The sequence below is a fragment of the Mustela lutreola genome, chromosome 10, assembly GCF_030435805.1.
Source record: "Mustela lutreola isolate mMusLut2 chromosome 10, mMusLut2.pri, whole genome shotgun sequence".
Lineage (NCBI taxonomy): Eukaryota > Metazoa > Chordata > Mammalia > Carnivora > Mustelidae > Mustela > Mustela lutreola.
The window spans coordinates 77518433-77539508 of record NC_081299.1 but is presented as its reverse complement, the minus strand read 5'-3'; the positions used below and the strand labels follow the sequence as shown (position 1 = coordinate 77539508).

Genomic DNA, 21076 nt, shown 5'->3' with positions numbered 1-21076 from the left:
GTGATAAAGTTGAACATTTATGGTATGTCCAAATGTATGAAGTATGATAGAATCTAAATGAGAAAAAATCAACAAATAGGGTTTACTGTATATGAGATGCTCTGTTAACTCTGGGATTCTAGTCATAGGTTCTTGTCTTCAGAGAGCTTCAACTTAATGGGGAAAGGACAAATAATTTAAAATAATTGATTAAGTACTTTATAATACAACAATTATTTTTATGAAGGATATAGTTAGAGCAAAGGGTCTCAAAATTTTTCAAACTTTTTACTGTAAGGACCCTTTACACTTAAAAATTACTGAGGATTCTCAACAGTTTTTATATATATTGGTTACATCTATCAATATTTAACCATATTAGAAATGAAAACTCAAAAAATTTAAAAAGCAAACAGTACTTTACTGATATTATGAAAATTGTTTTGATCCTACATACTCTCTGAAAGAGTCTCAACTTTCCTTTGAGAATTACTGTTACAGCATATCACATGGGGTCCTAATCTGTTCTGAAGCATTAGGGAGGGCTTTCTTGAAGAAGTGGTATTTAAACTTAACTTTGGGGTACCTGGGTGGCTCAGTCGGTTAAGCATCTCCCTTTGGCTCAGGTCATGATCCCAGAGTCCCAGGATCACATCCTGCATCAGGCTACCTGCTCAGCGGGGAGTCTACTTCTTCCTCTGAACTTCCAACCTCTTGTACTTTCTCTCTGTCTCTCAAATAAATAAATAACATCTTAAAAAATTCAAAAACAAAAATTTAACCTTAAGGAGGAATAGAATTAAGGGCAAATGAAGGAGAGTACTCTAGGCAGAAAGAATAATAAGTGCAAAAGACCTAAAGTAGCACAGAGCTTGGCCTATTCTTAGAAAATTTCCTTTTGTGTAAAATCAGAGAGAATGTGGAGAGGTAAGGTTTGGAGAGGTCGAGTCATTCAGAATCATGTAGGCTGCCATAAACTTTGTGCTTTTTCTTAAGGCACTATTTCTTAAGCTGTGGCCTGTGCACCCACCATATCAGAATCATCTGAAGTACTTGTTAGAAATTTGGGTTCCTGAGTCCTACCTTAGGCCTGTTGAATCACAGTCTATATAAAGGTAGGGAGGGGACCCAGGAATTGTCATTTTAAACAATTTTTCTAGATGATTGTTACGCACAATAAAGTTTGAGAGCTAGAATTCTAAGATTCTACATTTTAAGTAGAGGAGTAAAATTGTATTTTTTTTTAAAATTTAAAGTGTATTTTGGCAATCAGTATGATGAATTAGAAGGAAATAAAATACGTTGTAAAAGGTCACTTAGAAGGTTTTTATTAATCTAGGTGAGAGAGAATGGGAGACTGATGTAGACTGTGGTAGCAGAAATGAGAGAGTTCAGAGTGATTTAAGAGATAAAAATCCCATAGGACCTAAATGATTATTAGATATGACATCTGATTCATGGTTTTCTGACTTGAACCAGAATGATGAAGGATGGTAGTGCCCTTTCATGATGTGGAAAACTATAAAGGAAGAACAGGTTTGGGGGAAGGTGATGAGTACAGATTTGGACATGTTGAGTTTGAGTACCTATAAATTGTCCAGATAGGGAATTGGATGTATGGGTTTAAAGATTCAGAAGAGATCTAACTGATAGGTTTTGTTTTCTCTGTGATGTAAGAGGTGAGTCGTTTGTGGAGTTTGAGGGGAAAAAGTGGGAATATTGAACAAGTATGAGAAGAGTGGAAGAGGGGCGCCTGGGTGGCTCAGTGGGTTAAGCCACTGCCTTTGGCTCAGGTCATGATCTCAGGATCCTGGGATCGAGTCCCACATTGGACTCTCTGCTCGGCAGGGAGCCTGCTTCTCTCTTTCTCTCTTTCTCTCTCTCTCTGCCAGCCTCTCTACCTACCTGTGATCTCTGTCAAATAAATAAATAAAATCTTAAAAAAAAAAAAAAAAGAGAAGAGTGGAAGAGATTATTAATAATGGGAAAGCAATCCAATTAGAATAATGGTAGGCTTGTTGGACACTCTAATTTTAGTATATGTGCGGCCGAAGCGAGCACTTTGTTGAACACTCTAAAGGGCCCAATGGAGGTTGATGTCTATGAATTTTTTTTTTAACAGTTCTATTAAGATACTACTCAGGGTGCCTAGGTGGCTCAGTTGGTTAAGTGCCAATTCTTGGTTTTGCCCCAGGTCATGATTTCAGGGTCGTGAGATTGAGCCCTGCCTGGGGCTCCTTGCTCAGCATGGGATGCTTGAAATTCTCTCCTTCCCCCTTTACCCCTCCCCCTGCTTGCCCTTACTCTCTCAAACAAATAAATAAATAAAATCTTTAAAAAGGGAGATATAACTCATATAAAATTCACTCTTCTGAAATGTACATTCATGGGTTTTTAGAATATTCACAGAGTTGTATAATCATCACTACTATCTAATTTTAAAATATTTTCATCTCCCCAAAGAAACTGTATTCATTATTGTTTACTTCCCTTTCCGACTCCTGTCTGTCTTTTTTTCACTTAGCATAAGGTTCTCAAGGTTTATCCATATTACATTGTGTATCAATACTTTATGTTTTATGGTCAAATAATATCCATTCAGTGGACAGTGCAGCATTTTTTCCATTATCGATTGTTGGACATTTGAGTTATTTCCACTTTTTGACTATTATTAATGTTGCTGTGAACATTCATGTACAAGTTTTTGTGTGAATATATTTTTGTAATTCTTCTGGATTTATGCCTAGAATTGGAATTGCTGGCTCATATGGTAACTATATACTTAACTTTTTTGAGAAATTGCCAGATTGTTTTCCAAAATAACTGTACCACTTCATAATCCTACAAGCAATATGTGAGGGTTCCAATTTCTCTGTCCTTGTCAGTAGTTGTTATTATTCATCTTTTTTGTTGTAGCCATCCCAGTGGGTTTGAAGTGGCATCTCACTGATTAGCATTTCCCTAATGACCTATGAGATTGGGCATCTTTTCATGTGATTATTGGCTAGTTGTGTATTACCTTTGGAGTAATATCTGTTCAAATCCTTCATTTTTAATTGGGTTTTCTGTCTTTTTATTGTTGAGTTGTAAGAGTTCTTTATATATTCTGGATAAAAGTCTCTTATCAGCTGTATGACTTGCTAATATTTCTCCCATTCTCTGTGTTGTTTTTCACTTTTTGATTATGTCCTCAGCAGTTTTAAATTTTGATGAGGTCCAGTTTATATAATTTTTCTTTTGTTGCTTGGGCTTTTGGTGTCATAGCCAAGAAATCATTGCTTAATTCAAGGTTGTATAAAGATTTACTACTGCATTTTCTTATAAGATTTTTATAGTTTTAGCTCTTACATTTAGGTCTGTAATTTTTTTTTAAGGATCTTATATATTGATTTATTTTAGAGGGAGAGAGAGAGTGCATGAGCAGGGGGAGGAGCAGAGGGAAAAGGACAAGCAGACTCCATCCTGAGTGCAGAGCCTGACATGAAGCTTGATCCCAGAATCCTGAGATAATGACCTGAGCCGAAATTAAAAGTCCAATGCTCAACTGACTGAGCCACCCAGGTGCCCCTGTTCACCTCTGAAGCTTTCTGAACCCCCTGTCATATATGGGTTTTTCCTTCATGGTAGTTTTATTAGGTGTGCATGATTGATAAATCATTGGCCATTGGTGATGGAACTCAATCTCCATTCCTCTTTCTTCCTTGGGTATCACAGATGAGGCTAAAAGTTTAGCCTTCTCTAATTAGGGTTTATTTTTCTCTGACAGTTAACCCCATCCTGAAGCTATCTAGGGGTCCTACAAGTTACTTCATTAGCGTAAACTCAGGTATGATTGGAAGGGGTTTGTCATGAATAACAAAGATGCTTTTTATCACTACTGTCCCACAGAAAATTCCAAGGGTTTTAGGAGCTCTGTGCTAGGTGCTGGGAACAAAGACCAAATGTATATTTCCTATTATACTAACTAGGAAACTATCTACTAAATAAAGGCTTATTTCTGGGCTCTCAGTTATATTCCACTGACCAATATTTGCATGAATACATATCCCACACTGTCTTGATTACTGTAGCTTTGTTGTAAAGTTTTAAATTGGGATGTGTGAGTCCTCCAACTTTATTCCTTTTTTCAAGATTTTTTTTTTTTAAACTTCTCTGGGTTCTTTGCATTTTCAGATGAATGTTGTGATACATTAGTAAATTTCTGCAAAGAAGTCAGCTGGGATTTTGATGGGGATGTATTGAATCTGTAGATCAACTTGAAGAGTATTGCCATCTTAATAATGTTAAGTCTTCTAGTCTATGAACATGAGTTATCTTTCCATTTATTTAGATTTTCTTTAATCTCTTTCTATGATATTGTGAGATTTTCAGTGGACAAGTCAAACTTGTTTTGTTAAGTTTATTTCTGAGTATTTTGCTCTTTTTGATGCTATTATAAATGGAATTAAAAAGGTTTTTTTTTTCAGATTGTGCATTGCGAGTGTTTAAACATCAGCAATTGATTTTGGTATATTGATCTTATATCTACAGTCTTGCCGATGATGACTCTCAGTTTTATTGTTCAGAGTGTTGTGTCATCTCCCTAACTTCTTTTTCCAGTAGTGTTCCCCTGCCCTGCTGCAATTATTTTAAAAAGTAGGTAGATTCACCTAGGATTGAGGTTTTGCAAGATAAGGATGTTAAAAGAATAAAGAGGAATTGGAGTTTAGAATATTAGTAAAAGAGTGGTTAAAAAGATAGGCCATGGGATCTAAGTCCATTAAAGGTAGATGAGAAAAGAGAAGGGAAGATAGTTGGGGGAAAAAAAGAGGTTCATTAAAGTAAATTTGTTTTTTTACTTCATTGGTAGCTTGTGTAAACAAGCTGAAAGAGTAAGAAGCTGTGGTCAGAGAATGATATATTGGAATGATTGATATGAGAGGAGGAGCAGTTCTGGATAATGACAGTGTTTAAGATGAGAGAATAGGTGAATGAAATTGTTTGAAGTAGAAAGCAACTGTAGATGAATGCCTAAGAAATGAAGAGGAGAGGATTTTGAATGGCTTATCTGTATGAATGTTGAAGTAATGGAGATGGTGGCAGAATTTGGAATTGATAGGAAAAGATTCTTAAGTGACCAGATGTTGCTATATGATATATGCCACGAGGAGGGTTACAAAGTGTTATAACTAGTTGGCACAGATACTTCTATAAGAGAAGAGAAGAATAATGATGCAGATTTTGGATGGAGAAGGCACAGACTCTCAATCCTCAAGTACATTTGGTGTGGAAAAATTAGTAATTTCTACTTAAGTTTTTTAAGAAGCAAGAATTTTTTAGGGTAATGCAATATTTTTGTTAAGACCAGGAAGTAATTATAGCAATGAGTGAAGAAGTTGAGGATGTAGGGGAGTTTATGGAGTGTGAATTCTAGAGGAACTAGGAAGAATCTGAGGTCCAGAGAATTTAGGTGACTAGCACATGGATAATATTTTTATAGTTCACAAAACTTATTTCAAACTCTAAATCACACAGCTAGAAAGTGGAGGAGCTCTGGATTTAAACCCAGTTTGTCTGTTTCCAAAGTCCATGCTTTTAACTGATATGACTGCATATAGCAAGGAGTCATCCTGTGGCGTAAGTTGTTTTTCTTATCCTCAATACCATTTCATAATCAGATTCTACTCTATTATTCAAGGCTAATCATCTGTTTTTGAATTTCTATCTTCATTGATAGAAGGATGCTTTGAAGGATAGAACAACCCTACAGTTTGTTTTAAAGTGTATTTCTTGTTCTATAGTGTTTTTAAAGACTCCTGCTTTCTTATATGGAAACATGTCATTAAAAATTAATAGTAAAAATAATTTAGAAAGTGTTCTGTATTTGCACAATACTTGTTTGGATGTCATTTCTTATAGAATTCTGTAAGACTGATATCTTCTGTCATCCCTAATACTTATTTTGTAAGATACAAATATTACATTAGGAAATTTACTTTTCAAATTTTATTTGTTTTCTGAGATAGAGAGGATGAGAGTACACATATCCGTATGTGCACAAGCAGGGTTGGAAGGGGCAGAGGGAGAGAGAATTTTAAGCAAGCTCCATACCCTACATGGGGCTCAATCTGAGGACCCTGAGATCATGACCTGAGCCTAAATCAAGAGTTGGATGTTTAAATGACTGTGCCACCCAGGCACCCCTGTATTAGGAACTTTAATGGTCACTTCGTATCTTAGGGCTATGGTGAACAAATTAGTTTGATGGGTTGGCTTTTGATCAGTTCGATATAATAAATTGCAATTGTAAAGATGGCCTTTGTTTTCTAGAACTTTGCAAAGAAAATAGTTCTTTGCAAAGTGTTCTTGACAGTGATACTTACTTAGTGTTATACTAAAGTGATTATTGAATAATGTTTGGGAAGTTGATGCTGTTCTGACAAGAAGCCACAATACCTGACTACATGGGCCTCTCCATCCAGTTGCCTTTGTATTCTTAAGATGTAGGAGATAGGTCTTCTGAGTGTGAATGATCCAAGAGCCCCTGCAGAAGAGACAGTATCTTTTATGACCTGCCCTTGGAAGTCATGCACTTGTACTTCGTCAGTACTCTACCAGTCATTTAATTCTGTCCTGACTCAAAGTCCTAATTTTAAAAGGATGCGACTAGCAGGAAACAGGTCTTGGAAGTTGGCTTCTACAAATGGATTTGAGTTTTCACTTCTAAAAGTGAAAAGACATAATTCAGTGGTAAATTTGTCAAGTCGTATTTTAGGGGAATGCTTAAATTTTATGTTTGAATAAACCACAATCTATGGGCATTTTTCAAAGGACCGATTTTATGCTAGTTTTTCCCCTTCTAAGCAACTGTTCAAGGGCAAACTTTTTTTTTTTTTTTAGGTTGTTTAAAATATCTGATAATATACATGAGGGTGTTAACTCTAATGACAGTACAAACTTGGACTCTCCTGTTGGCTCAGTGAAAGTTGCCCCAACAGAAATGAGCAAAGGGGAATCATGGAAATGTAGCAGTAGTAAACAGAAATATCAATATTCAGACATTAACATGTTTACAGCAAGCAATACTCTTTCTGCTTCTGAAATCAGGGAAGAGATATTCAAAACACCAACTTTTGCAGTTGCATCCCAGCCTCATGAAGTTCAAGGTAATTCCTTGCTTTTTTCAGTTGGTTTTATGATAGAATAAGCTAGTCTGTATTTCTCAGCATAAGGAAGAATATAAAAACATAAATACAAAAGTAAAGAATACAAAAATGAAAAACAGAAAAAATAAAATGAATACAAAAAATAATAAAAAATGCAGTTTCTGCATTTCTTAATCTATTGCATTTTTTTAAACTATGATCTAGGGTGCCTGGCTGGCTCAGTTGGTAGAGCATGTGACTCTTGGTGTAAATGTCATAAGTTCAAGCCCTGTGTTAGGTGTGGAGCCTACTTAAAAAAATAAAAAATGAAATAAACTATGATCTAATATTTAGCTGTGCTCTTAATAAAAAGTTATACTAGTTTTATTGAGGCAGTTTGTATGGAAGAGATTAAAAATACCTATATAAATAAGTAGAATTATTTTTAGGAGTAACAGAAAATGATACAGATTCCTTGAAGGCTGTCACAGAAATCCGTATCCTTTATTTTACTATAGCAGCTTTATATTTGAAATCATAAATTTGTAAGCATGTTATTTTATTGTGTCGGTGTTTATTTTATTGACAAAGAAAACGAGGGGAAAGTGCATCTTTTGGGCCATGTAAGAGACCCAGTGTGTGAGAGAGTCAGTGCTGCTCAAAGTGTGGCAGGCTAGTGCTGGTTTGTGAACTGCTTGTTACGAGTTTGTGACAAGATAAGTATAGAAATGAGATTTGTATTATTGCCTGCATTCTGAGCATATTTCCTTAGATACAGATCATTTCCTACACTTTGGGTAAGGATAGTATATTGGGATAAACATGGGTAGGGGAAATAAATGAAAATGGGATATTCTGTGGATTGGGTATATTTTTTACATATCTAGCATTTTTTGAATGAAATTTACGGTTTATACCTATGGTATCATTTACATCTCTGGGCATTTCCAATATAAATATTTTGAGTATATACGTATATTCTGGAGATAACATCGTCTTTGCTTTTTTGATATCTCATGTATGTCTATAACAGTGTGCTTGTTGTTTTTTATTATAATCCAGTGACTGTGACTATTATGGGACCATCCCTATGACTTATGAACTTGAAGGGAAGGGCCATCCCTTGTTTATCTTCCTATCTCCAAATATACTGAAAGGCAGGTAAAGGAAGTTATTTTGACAAAAGAGTAGCCATGAGCCAAGATGAGGGTAAAATAGTGTGGAATATGTTAGAAAGAACAAGCATTCCAGTTTGGCCGGAATAAAAGCTATGATTACAGGAGTAATAGGACATAATGATTGAAAGGTATCCCAGGATCAGGTTATTTAATGCCTTGGATACCAAGGTCAAGAGGTTTTGTTTGCTTTTTAATTTTTTGAACAATGAGAAGAAACCATGTAGTATTTTGAGCAAGTCAAGTTATATCATCAAAACCATGCTTTTGGAATATGGAATTAATGACTCAAAGCTGGGTAAGGCTCCAGACTCCACAAAAGTTATTGTCTAGTTGGCAGAACAGTAAATGAATTCTTCCTGAGCTGGAGGAATCTAGGGGAGAATTATTCTAGTCCAGGATACTCAGGAGACTGAGTCCGTTCTGAGGTATGGTTAGAAAATATTTGCCTGACTTGGGATGCCTGGGTGGCTCAGTCGGTTGAGCATCCGTCTTTGGCTCGGGTCATTATCCCAGGGTCCTGGGATTGAGTCCAGCATGGGGCTCCTTGCTCAGTGGAGAATTTGCTTTTCTCTCTCTGCCTGCTTTGCCTGTTTCTGCCTGCAGTTCTCCCTCTCTCTGACAAATAAATCTCTAAAAAAACTTATTTGCCTGACCAATCATGAAAATTTTCCTGCAAACAGATAACTGAACTAAGTTAGAATGGGGGAAGAGAACAATAAAGGGTTATACATGATATATCATAACTTCAGATATAGTCAGCTTTTAGTGTTTCTGTTCAGCATGGTGTCTCAATCCTGCTGTGCTTTCTTCTCTCTGGTGATCTAAATATGGTTGGAACATAGGAAATTTGTTAGTCTTAAACAGGTAAAAGTTAGTTTCATTATGTGTATGATGAGAAAGTCTTCTTATCCCTTAGTTCAACTTGATAATAGGACAGTAACTTTTGAAGCGTTTTAAAGATCTTTTTTTTTTTTTTTTAAAGATTTTTTTTAATTTATTCATTTGACAGACAGAGATCACAAGTAGGCAGAGAGGCAGGCAGAGAGAGAGAGGAAGGGAAGCAGGCTCCCTGCTGAGTAGCTGAGCAGAGAGCCCAACTCGGGGCTCGATCCCCAGACCTCGAGACCATGACCGGAGCCGAAGGCAGAGGCTTTAACCCACCGAGCCACCCAGGCACCCCAATGAAGTGTTTTAAAGATATTAATGCTATATTAGCTCAGCTGAAATGTATCTATTGTTTAGGTCTCTGTTAGTTAAAAATACTGTACTCTTGTTGCATTGATTTGTTGTTCAAAAAGTTCATTTGTGGTCAAAATCACAGGACTACTTTTTATTATTTCTAAGTATGTATTTAAAGTGGAAGACTAAGTGCTTTTCATGATAATTTAAGGGTTTTGGAATTACTTGGACACAGCATATTTTCTAATTCTTTTATAATATTTTACTATATTTGAATCCCTAGGACAATAAAAGTTTGCTCAGATTGATTTTGCTATAGTAGTCTATAATTTTCAATTCTGCAGACATTTTCCTACCTGTTATAACATATAATTGCAGTGACACTGCTGAGAGTTTGTTGAACAAAAGGAGAAATTTGATGTCAAGTATTTATAGTAATGATAAATGATGTTAGTAGTTCAGTTTTCTTATGAGCTGGAAAACTAATTCTATACTCTGAATCAAAGATTCATTTTTGTGAATGTAAATTGATGTGGAACTACCTAATGAGAGAAAAAAACAGCATGATGGCCCACTTGTGGGCTTGTTACAAATAAATATTTTATCGGAAGAAACATATTTTGAAGGAAAAATGAGATTCTTTCAAAAGCTTGATGGATTGACAAACTCAAAATTACACTTTTGTTTTGACACAAATATTCTGATACTCTGTATAAGTGAAAATAAAATGAAGATTTGTATATTATCTGCTTGATTTAATAAACTCAAAGCTATATTAATTGAGTGCTTACTATAAGCCAGGCACTGTTCTACGTATTTGGAATATGTCAGTTAAGAAAACAGATAATGAATCCTTGCCTTGAGGGGTTAACATTCATTCTTGGGATGGGGGTGGGGGAGAAGACAGATCTGAACAATTCTAACAGTGTATAAATAAGTCATATAGTATGTTAGAAGGCATTGAGTAATTTGGAAAATGAAAAAGTGGAGCAGAGTAAAGAAGATGAAATTGGGGATTGAAGGCTCAAGATTAGAATTAAGTAGAGTAATTTTGGTAGGCCTTCTTGAGAAGGAGAGATGTAAACAATTGAAGGAAGTGAAAGAGCCAAGGAAATAAGGAGGGAAGCAGTCTAGGTGGAGGGAAGGCCTTAACAGCAGGAACATGGCTGGTGTTTTGAAGACCAGAAAGGAGTCCAATTCAGCTAGAAGGAATTTGTCAGAGGCGAGAGTAGTAGGACCTGAGATCACAATCACAAAGACGGAGGGGAGACCAAAGATCATGTAAGGCCTTGTAGTCATATGCTTTGACAAAAAGTAGGCAAATGAGCAGAGAAGTAATATGTTCTCATTTAACCTTTTAACAAGATCACTTACTACAGTCCATCAATTTTTGTATATATGTACATAAAAATAAAATTGCTGGAATAACTGTGTATTTGTATTCTCAGATGTATTATGTTTTATGTTTCCTAATAGATTATAACAGCCTCCATTGTAAGAACTCTTCTTCTTAATAGCTTCCCACAGCTTTCTAAATCCAGTAATGTATTTTGCATATAGTATTTAATAAATGTAGTTGATAGATGTGACTCAGACTGAGAATACCACGTAAGTACAAGTATCTACCAAGCTGACATTAGACTCTCACCTTGGAGAGGGGACAGTTTAATGTTCATATCTATTAATATTTTTGAGTTTTCTTACAAAGGAAGGACAGTTTAAGTTCTTGTAGAGCCAATATGCTGATAGTTGCAAATAAATCCACCACTCAGTACAACCAAATTATTGAAAACAAAGGGATTCAGGGATAGGTGACCAGAAACACATCTCAGCTAATGAAAGACAACTAAAGTTAAAAAGTTAAAACAGTTAAAAGTGAAAAGTTAAAAAGTGAAATTGAGAACTTTAAAGGAGATATAAAAATTGCCTAATCAACATGAATAAGAAAACACCACTCTGCAAAAGGTAAAGTGTAGACTTAGTTTTGATATACTGGCAAATATGCAACTTTCTACATCTTTTCCATCAGATTTAATAGTCAAATTTTAATTGTCAAATTATAACCCTTATATAAACCTTGTTTCTGCACCGGGACATTTTTTCAGAATATGGACTGTTACTGGGGACTCTAATAATTTCTGTTAATTTCTCCCCCCACTGACTTTATTAATGTGTAATTGACAAATATATTTAGTTTGTCTAAATTAACAAACTGTTTAGTTTGAAGTAGTACACTTGATATGCTGTATCACATGTACGATATGATAATTTGACATATGTTGCATTATAATAGTTGCCACCATCAAGTTAGTTTCCACCCTCCATCATCTTCCATATTTACTTTTTTAAATTTTATAATTCAGTGCTATCAACTTTAGTCACCATGTCATACATTAGAACCTTACCTTATTAATCTTACAGCTGAAAGTTTATACCTTCTTATTAGCCTCTTTCTATTTCTCCCATGTCCCCAGCCCCTGTCAACCACCATTCTGCTCTCTGTTTCTATGAGTTTGGTCTTTTGTGTTTTTTTAAGAGTCCACTTATAAGTGATACTATGCAGTATTTGTCTTTCTCTTTCTGGCTTAATTCGTTTTGCATAATAGTCTTCAGGTTCATCCAATTTGTCAAAAAAGGCAGAATTCCCTTCCTTTTTAAGGCTGAATAGTATTTTATTGTGTGTGTATGCATATGTGCATAAGTGTGTGATATATATATTTATTATATATATATAAAAAATATATGTACATCACATTTTCTTTATCCGTTTGTTTCTTTGCAGACACTTAAGATTATTTCTGAATCTTGGTTATTGTGAATAATGCTGCAGTGAACATGGGATTACAGTTTTCTGTTTGAGATACTGATTTTGCTTCCTTTGAATATGTGCTCTAAGGGCACCTGGGTGGCTCAGTCTGTTAAGTGTCTGACTCTTGATTTCATCTCAGGTCTTAATCTTAGGGTTGTGAGTTCAAGCCCCACATTGAATGTGTACCCAAAAGTGAAATTGCTGAATCATAAGATAGTTCTATTTTTAATTTTTGAAGGAACCTCCATACTGTTTTCCATAATAGCTGTACCCCTTCACATTCCTACCTACAGTGTACAAGTGTTCTCTTTTCTCCATATCCTCACTAGCATTTATTTTTTGTCTTATTGGTAAATGGTATCCTAACAGGTGTGAGGTGATCTCTCATTGTGGTTTTAATTTGCATTTCCCTGATGATTCGTGATGTTGAGCACTTTTTATTTACTGTTGGCCATTTGTGTCTTCATTTGTGTCTTCTTTGGAAAATTGTCTGTTCAGGCCTTTGCCCATTTTTAAATTAGGTTATTTGTTTTTTGCTATTGAGTTGTATGAGTTCTTGTGTATTTCGGATATTAACCCCTTATCATACATATTGTTATTTTATAATATTTTATCCATAGGCTGCTTTTTTATTTTATTGATGGTTTCCTTTACTGCGCAGAAGCTTTTTAGTTTGAAGTAGTATACTTGTTTATTTTCACATTTGTTGCCTTTGCCTTTGGTTTTAAATCTAAAAAAAATAATTGCCAAAACTAGTGTAGGGAAGTTTGTTCCCAATGTTTTCTTCTAGGAGTTTTAGGATTTCAGGCCTTATATTCAAGTGGTTAATTCACTTTGAATTGATTTTTGTAAATAATGTAAGGGATCCACTTTTATTCTTTTGTCTGTGGATATTCAGTTTTTCCAATACCTTTTATTGAAGAAGTTATCTTTTCCCAGTTCTTGGCTACTTTGTTGAAAATTTATTGACCATATCTGCACAGATTTATTTCTAGCCTATCTATTCTGTCTCATTGACCTAGCTTTCTGGTTTTTATGCCAATACCATCCAGTTTTTGATTACTGTAGCTTTGTAATACAGTTTGAAATCAAGAAGTATAATGCCTCTGGCTTTGTTCTTTCTCAAGATTGCTTTGGCCATTTGGGGTCTTGTGTAACTCCATATGAATTTTAGAATATTTTTATATTTCTCTAAAAAATGCAGTTGGAATTTTGATAAGGATTGAATTGAATCTGTAGATTGCTTTGGCAGTTTACAGTTTAGCAATATCAGTTCTTGAATCCTTGAACATGGAATATCCTTCCAATTATTTGTGTCTTCAGTTTCTTTCATCACTGTCTTATAGTTAATGGTTAAATTTATTCATTAGCATTTTATTTTTAATGCTATTGTAAATGGGATGGTTAGCTTTATTCCTTAGTATTTTATTTTTTGATGCTATTGTAAATAGGATTGTTTTCTTCACTTCTTTCTGATATTTTGTTTTTAGTGCACGGAAATGCAACTGATTTTTTTTTTGAAGATTTTATTTATTTATTTGACACACAGAGACCACAAGTAGGCAGAGAGGCAGGCAGAGAGGGAGAGAGGAGAAAGCAGGCTTTCTGCTGAGCAGAGAGCCCGATGAGGGGCTCGATCCCAGGACCCTGGGATCATGACCTGAGCCGAAGGCAGAGGCTTTAACCCACTGAGCCACCCAGGTACCCTGCAACTGATTTTTGTATATTGATTTTGTACCCTGCAACCTTACTGAATTTGTTTATTCTAACAGTTTTATAGTGGAGTCTCTGGTGTTTTCCATATATAATATGATGTCATCTGTGAATAGAGACCGCTTTACCTCTTCTTTTCAATTTGGATACCTTTTATATCTCTTTCTTGCCTAATTTCTCTGGTTAGGATTTCCACTACTATTAAAAGTAGTGAAAGTGGGCATCCTTGTCTCTTTCCTAATCTTAGACAAAAGCTTTCAGCTTTTTGCCATTGAATATGATGTTAGCTGTGGGCTTGTCATAAATGGCTTTTATTATATTGAGGGTCATTCCTTCTTTAGCCAGTTTCTGGAGAGTTTTTATCATGAAAGGATACTGTATTTGTTAAATGCTTTTTCTACATCTATTGAGATGACCATATGATTTTTTTTTAAGATTTTATTTACTTATTTGAGAGAGAGAAAGAAAGAGCACAAGCAGGGTGAAGGGCAGAAGGAGAAGCAGACTCCCCGTTATGAGCAGGAAGCCCGATATGGGACTTGATCCTAGGACTCCAGGATCATGACCCACTGTGGCAAAGGCAGATGCTTAACGAGCTAAGCCACCCAGGTGCCCCGATCATATGATTTTTATCTTTAACTTTTTTTTTTAAGGTATGCTCTGTGCCCAGTGTGGGGCTTGAACTCATGACCCTAAGATCAGGAGTCACATGCTCTTCTGACTGAGCCAGCTGGGTATTCCTGATTTTCAACTTTTTAATATGGGCGTATCATGTTGATTTATTTGTGGACATTGAACTTCTTTGTATTCCAGAAATAAATTCCATTTGATCATATGGTTTTGACCCTTTTAATACACTGTTGAATTTGGTTTGTTAATATTTTCTAGAGGATTTTTGCATCTATATTCACTAGGAATATTGGCCTGTAATTTTCTTTTATTGTAGTATCCTTACCTGGCTTTGATATCAGTGTAAAATAAGCCCCTTAAGCTATCTTTTTTTTTTTTTTTTCATTCTTTTTTCATTTTGCTCCTCTGACTGGATTAATTCCATTGCCCTATCTTTGAGTTCATTGATTCTTTCTTCTGTTTGATCTGTCTGATGTTGAATCCTTGTGATTTCTGTTTGGTACTTTTTTTTAATATCTTCTATGACTTTGTTGAAATTCTTACTTTGTTTATGCATTGCTTTCCTGACCTTGGTGAGCATTTTTATGTATTCTCTTAAACTACTGGATAAATCACTTATCTCTGTTTTGTTAAGTTGGGTTTCTGGAGATTTATCTTGTTCTTTTGTATGGAACATATTCCCTTTTATTTGTTTTCCTTAACCTCTATGCTGGTTTCTACACATTTGATAAAATATCCACCTCTCCCAATATTGACAGGCTGTTCTTAGGAGATGAGCCTCATCAATTAACTTAACCCAAACTCATAGTTCCCTTTCAAACTTTTCTGATTGCTCAATTCACTGTCTTTGTTCTTAGTGGCTTCTAGTAGTTGAGCTAAAATGTATCAGTGTCCCAAAGGGGAGGGTTGTAATTAGCACCTAGGTGCAGGCTGATTAAAAGCCAGAACCTGAGGTAGTAGCGAGAAAATAGAAACTGGAAATGAACATTTTTGCTGCTCCCTCTGCACTGAGTATATCTGCAGAGGAAGAGGAGTTGTTCCTGTGCCACTTAAGAACTGCTTATTTGTTTGCTATAGTACTGTGGTCTCATGGTTGCAAACCCTGTTAGCTTACAGAGTTGGGTGTTTTGGGGGCTTATCCTGTGGGTGGGAGCCTTAAAGGTTGGGCCTCTAGATGTGTGATCCAAAGTCTTTGCTGGGAGAAGCTGGGAGTTGGGAGTTCCTTTCCATTTGTATGGTGCTTTGCCAAAGATGAGAGTTAGGGTAAGAGTTGTCTCAGACTTTCATACCCATTTCATTGTGGGCATTTTCATTCTCCCAGTGTGTAGGAGTCACTTAACTAATTTCTGGATTTTTCTTAGAATTGCTCCGTGTGTAACTATGTTTGGTGCATCTGTGGGAGGAGGGAAGGTTCAGGAGCCTCTTATGTTGCCATATTGGTCACTCCCTCTATATGTATTAATTCCTTTCTTATGATGTTAAAACAGCAAATATTAAAGCCTCATCATTAAATATGATCAAAGTTAATATTGATTAATTGAATTTTATATTAAAAGTAACCAATTAATTAGTTAATTAAAAGTAAAGAATTCTTAAAAATTCTGAAATATTTGACTCCTTAATGCTATTCTAAGCGGCAAAATTTAGAAGTGTTTTCAAGGAATTCCCATATTTCAACTATATACAATCCAAAGCTTTTGATGATGTAAGTATTTTATTATGATTTTTATTTATCTGCATCTTCTTATTTTATTGTGTACTCTCTAAGGGCAAGGACTAGATCACATTCATCTTTATGTTTCCAGTGCCATGCTCAGTGACTGGTAAACTATAGGAACTCAAAAAATGTTTGCTAAATGAATGTATGTGACTTTCATAGGTGGGGTTTGTTTATACTTATTAAATTTATAAAATTTCTCTGGAAGCTAAAGAAATTATTTTCTTCTAGGTCTAACATTATTTTCACAAATAAAACAAAATGATAAATTATTTAATAATGGTGTTTTTTTGGGAGGGTGTGGATGTAGAGTAGGGTTAGAATTTTAGTAAGTTTAGAGGTAAAAATAATTTGAATTATTATTCCAGAAAGTCTTGTATTACATATTTTCTAACAAATTGAAAGTGTGAATGAAAAATTCTATATATTCCATGATTGAATAAATTTTATTTTTTAGCTTCTTTACACAGATAGGAATTTTGTGATTTGTGCTCCAACTGGTTCTGGGAAAACTGTAGTGTTTGAACTAGCTATAACAAGATTATTAATGGAAGTCCCATTGCCATGGTCAAATATTAAAATTGTTTACAGTAAGTATTATACATTATAAGAGTAATTAATTATAATAATGAAAAACCATTGAGGCAAAAGTAAGAAATAAAGTTCAAGCCATAAGAGTTAATATTTGGTTTGCCATACATTTTTAATGAAGACCTGTCACATTTGCTCTTGTCTGTTACATTAAATTCTAAACACATTTTCCCACAGTTGTAAATAAGAAGTAATATTTGAATTGACAGTTTGACCTTTACATGGTTTTTTGTTTTGTTTTTCTCCTTTTGATCTTTTTTTTTTTTTTTTTTTTTTTAATTTTTTATTTTTTATAAACATATATTTTTTATATACATATATTTTTATCCCCAGGTCTGTGAATCACCAGGTTTACACACTTCACAGCACTCACCAAATCACATACCCTCCCCAATGTCCATAATCCCACCCCCTTCTCCCCAACCCCCTCCCCCCGGCAACCCTCAGTTTGTTTTGTGAGATTAAGAGTCACTTATGGTTTGTCTCCCTCCCAATCCCATCTTGTTTCATTTATTCTTCTACCCACTTAAGCCTCCATGTTGCATCACCACTTCCTCATATCAGGGAGATCATATGATAGTTGTCTTTCTCTGCTTGACTTATTTCGCTAAGCATGATATGCTCTAGTTCCATCCATGTTGTTGCAAATGGCAAGATTTCATTTCTTTTGATGGCTGCTTAGTATTCCATTGTGTATATATACCACATCTTCTTGATCCATTCATCTGTTGATGGACATCTAGGTTCTTTCCATAGTTTGGCTATTGTGGACATTGCTGCTATAAACATTCGGGTGCATGTGTCCCTTTGGATCACTACATTTGTATCTTTAGGGTAAATACCCAATAGTGCAATTGCTGGGTCATAGGGCAGTTCTATTTTCAACATTTTGAGGAACCTCCATGCTGTTTTCCAGAGTGGGTGTACCAGCTTGCATTCCCACCAACAGTGTAGGAGGGTTCCCCTTTCTCCGCATCCTCGCCAGCATCTGTCATTTCCTGACTTGTTGATTTTAGCCATTCTGACTGGTGTGAGGTGATATCTCATTGTGGTTTTGATTTGTATTTCCCTGATGCCGAGTGATATGGAGCACTTTTTCATGTGTCTGTTCGCCATCTGGATGTCTTCTTTGCAGAAATGTCTGTTCATGTCTTCTGCCCATTTCTTGATTGGATTATTTGTTCTTTGGGTGTTGAGTTTGCTAAGTTCTTTATAGATTCTGGACACTAGTCCTTTATCTGATATGTCGTTTGCAAATATCTTCTCCCATTCTGTCAGTTGTCTTTTGATTTTGTTAACTGTTTCCTTTGCTGTGCAAAAGCTTTTGATCTTGATGAAATCCCAGTAGTTCATTTTTTCCCTTGCTTCCCTTGCCTTTTGCGTTGTTCCTAGGAAGATGTTGCTGCGGCAGAGGTCGAAGAGGTTGCTGCCCGTGTTCTCCTCAAGGATTTTGATGGATTCCTTTCGTACATTGAGGTCCTTCATCCATTTTGAGTCTATTTTTGTGTGTGGTGTAAGGAAATGGTCCAATTTCATTTTTCTGCATGTGGCTGTCCAATTTTCCCAGCACCATTTATTGAAAAGGCTGTCTTTTTTCCATTGGACATTCTTTCCTGCTTTGTCGAAGATTAGTTGACCATAGAGTTGAGGGTCTATTTCTGGGCTCTCTATTCTGTTCCATTGATCTATGTGTCTGTTTTTGTGCCAGTACCATGCTGTCTTGATGATGACAGCTTTGTAATAGAGCTTGAAGTCCGGAATTGTGATGCCACCAACGTTGGCTTTCTTTTTCAATATCCCTTTGGCTATTCGAGGTCTTTTCTGGTTCCATATAAATTTTAGAATTATTTGTTCCATTTCTTTGAAAAAGATGGATGGTACTTTGATAGGAATTGCATTAAATGTGTAGATTGCTTTAGGTAGCATAGACATTTTCACAATATTTATTCTTCCAATCCAGGAGCATGGAACATTTTTCCATTTCTTTGTGTCTTCCTCAATTTCTTTCATGAGTACTTTATAGTTTTCTGAGTATAGATTCTGTGTCTCTTTGGTTAGGTTTATTCCTAGGTATCTTATGGTTTTGGATGCAATTGTAAATGGGATTGACTCCTTAATATCTCTTTCTTCTGTCTTGCTGTTGGTGTAGAGAAATGCAACTGATTTCTGTGCATTGATTTTATATCCTGACACTTTACTGAATTCCTGTATAAGTTCTAGCAGTTTTGGAGTGGAGTCTTTTGGGTTTTCCACATATAGTATCATATCATCTGCGAAGAGTGATAATTTGACTTCTTCTTTGCCGATTTGGATGCCTTTAATTTCCTTTTGTTGTCTGATTGCTGAGGCTAGGACCTCTAGTACGATGTTGAATAGCAGTGGTGATAATGGACATCCCTGCCGTGTTCCTGACCTTAGCGGAAAAGCTTTCAGTTTTTCTCCATTGAGAATGATATTTGCGGTGGGTTTTTCATAGATGGCTTTGATGATATTGAGGTATGTGCCCTCTATCCCTACACTTTGAAGAGTTTTGATCAGGAAGGGATGTTGTACTTTGTCAAATGCTTTTTCAGCATCTATTGAGAGTATCATATGGTTCTTGTTCTTACTTTTATTGATGTGTTGTATCACATTGACTGATTTGCGGATGTTGAACCAACCTTGCAGCCCTGGAATAAATCCCACTTGGTCGTGGTGAATAATCTTTTTAATGTACTGTTGAATCCGATTGGCTAGTATTTTGTTGAGTATTTTCGCATCTGTGTTCATCAAGGATATCGGTCTATAGCTCTCTTTTTTGGTGGGATCCTTGTCTGGTTTTGGGATCAAGGTGATGCTGGCCTCATAAAATGAGTTTGGAAGTTTTCCTTCCATTTCTATTTTTTGGAACAGTTTCAGGAGAATAGGAATTAGTTCTTCTTTAAATGTTTGGTAGAATTCCCCCGGGAAGCCGTCTGGCCCTGGGCTTTTGTTTGTTTGGAGATTTTTAATGACTGTTTCAATCTCCTTACTGGTTATGGGTCTGTTCAGGCTTTCTATTTCTTCATGGTTCAGTTGTGGTAGTTTATATGTTTCTAGGAATGCATCCATTTCTTCCAGATTGTCAAATTTATTGCCGTAGAGTTGCTCATAGTATGTTCTTATAATAGTTTGTATTTCCTTGGTGTTAGTTGTGATCTCTCCTCTTTCATTCATGATTTTATTTATTTGGGTCCTTTCTCTTTTCTTTTTGATAAGTCGGGCCAGGGGTTTATCAATTTTATTAATTCTTTCAAAGAACCAGCTCCTAGTTTTGTTGATTTGTTCTATTGTTTTTTTGGTTTCTATTTCATTGATTTCTGCTCTGATCTTTATGATTTCTCTTCTCCTGCTGGGCTTAGGGTTTCTTTCTTGTTCTTTCTCCAGCTCCTTTAGGTGTAGGGTTAGGTTGTGTACCTGAGACCTTTCTTGTTTCTTGAGAAAGGCTTGTACCGCTATATATTTTCCTCTCAGGACTGCCTTTGTTGTGTCCCACAGATTTTGAACCGTTGTATTTTCATTATCATTTGTTTCCATGATTTTTTTCAATTCTTCTTTAATTTCCCGGTTGACCCATTCATTCTTTAGAAGGATACTGTTTAGTCTCCATGTATTTGGGTTCTTTCCAAACTTCCTTTTGTGGTTGAGTTCTAGCTTTAGAGCATTGTGGTCTGAAAATATGCAGGGAATGATCCCAATCTTTTGATACCGGTTGAGTCCTGATTTAGGACCGAGGATGTGATCTATTCTGGAGAATGTTCCATGTGCACTAGAGAAGAATGTGTATTCTGTTGCTTTGGGATGAAATATTCTGAATATATCTGTGATGTCCATCTGGTCCAGTGTGTCATTTAAGGCCTTTATTTCCTTGCTGATCTTTTGCTTGGATGACCTGTCCATTTCAGTGAGGGGAATATTAAAGTCCCCTACTATTATTGTATTGTTGTTTATGTGTTTCTTTGATTTTGTTATTAATTGGTTTATATAGTTGGCTGCTCCCACGTTGGGGGCATAGATATTTAAAATTGTTAAATCTTCTTGTTGGACAGACCCTTTGAGTATGATATAGTGTCCTTCCTCATCTCTTATTACAGTCTTTGGCTTAAAATCTAATTGATCTGATATAAGGATTGCCACT

The 21076-nt window shown here is 35.6% G+C and overlaps 1 protein-coding gene across 17 annotated transcripts in view; it reads left to right on the top strand.

Annotated features, from left to right (window-relative positions):
- HFM1 (helicase for meiosis 1) overlaps window positions 1–21076 on the top strand; it is a 123572-nt gene that overhangs the window by 9440 nt on the left and 93056 nt on the right. For 13 of the 17 annotated variants that reach the window (XR_009344994.1, XM_059135280.1, XM_059135276.1 and 10 more), the window contains 4 exons: window positions 6859–7124; window positions 7553–7600; window positions 16247–16317; window positions 16787–16919. Coding sequence is in view for 16 of the 17 variants with exons in the window: in XM_059135276.1 (XP_058991259.1) it covers window positions 6859–7124; window positions 7553–7600; window positions 16247–16317; window positions 16787–16919 (518 nt within the window). In the remaining variant the exon portion in view is untranslated. Of the gene's footprint in view, window positions 1–58; window positions 5596–6858; window positions 7125–7552; window positions 7601–16246; window positions 16318–16786; window positions 16920–21076 lie in introns of those variants that run through there. The other 4 variants (XM_059135283.1, XM_059135284.1, XM_059135279.1 and 1 more) reach the window with 3 other exon arrangements.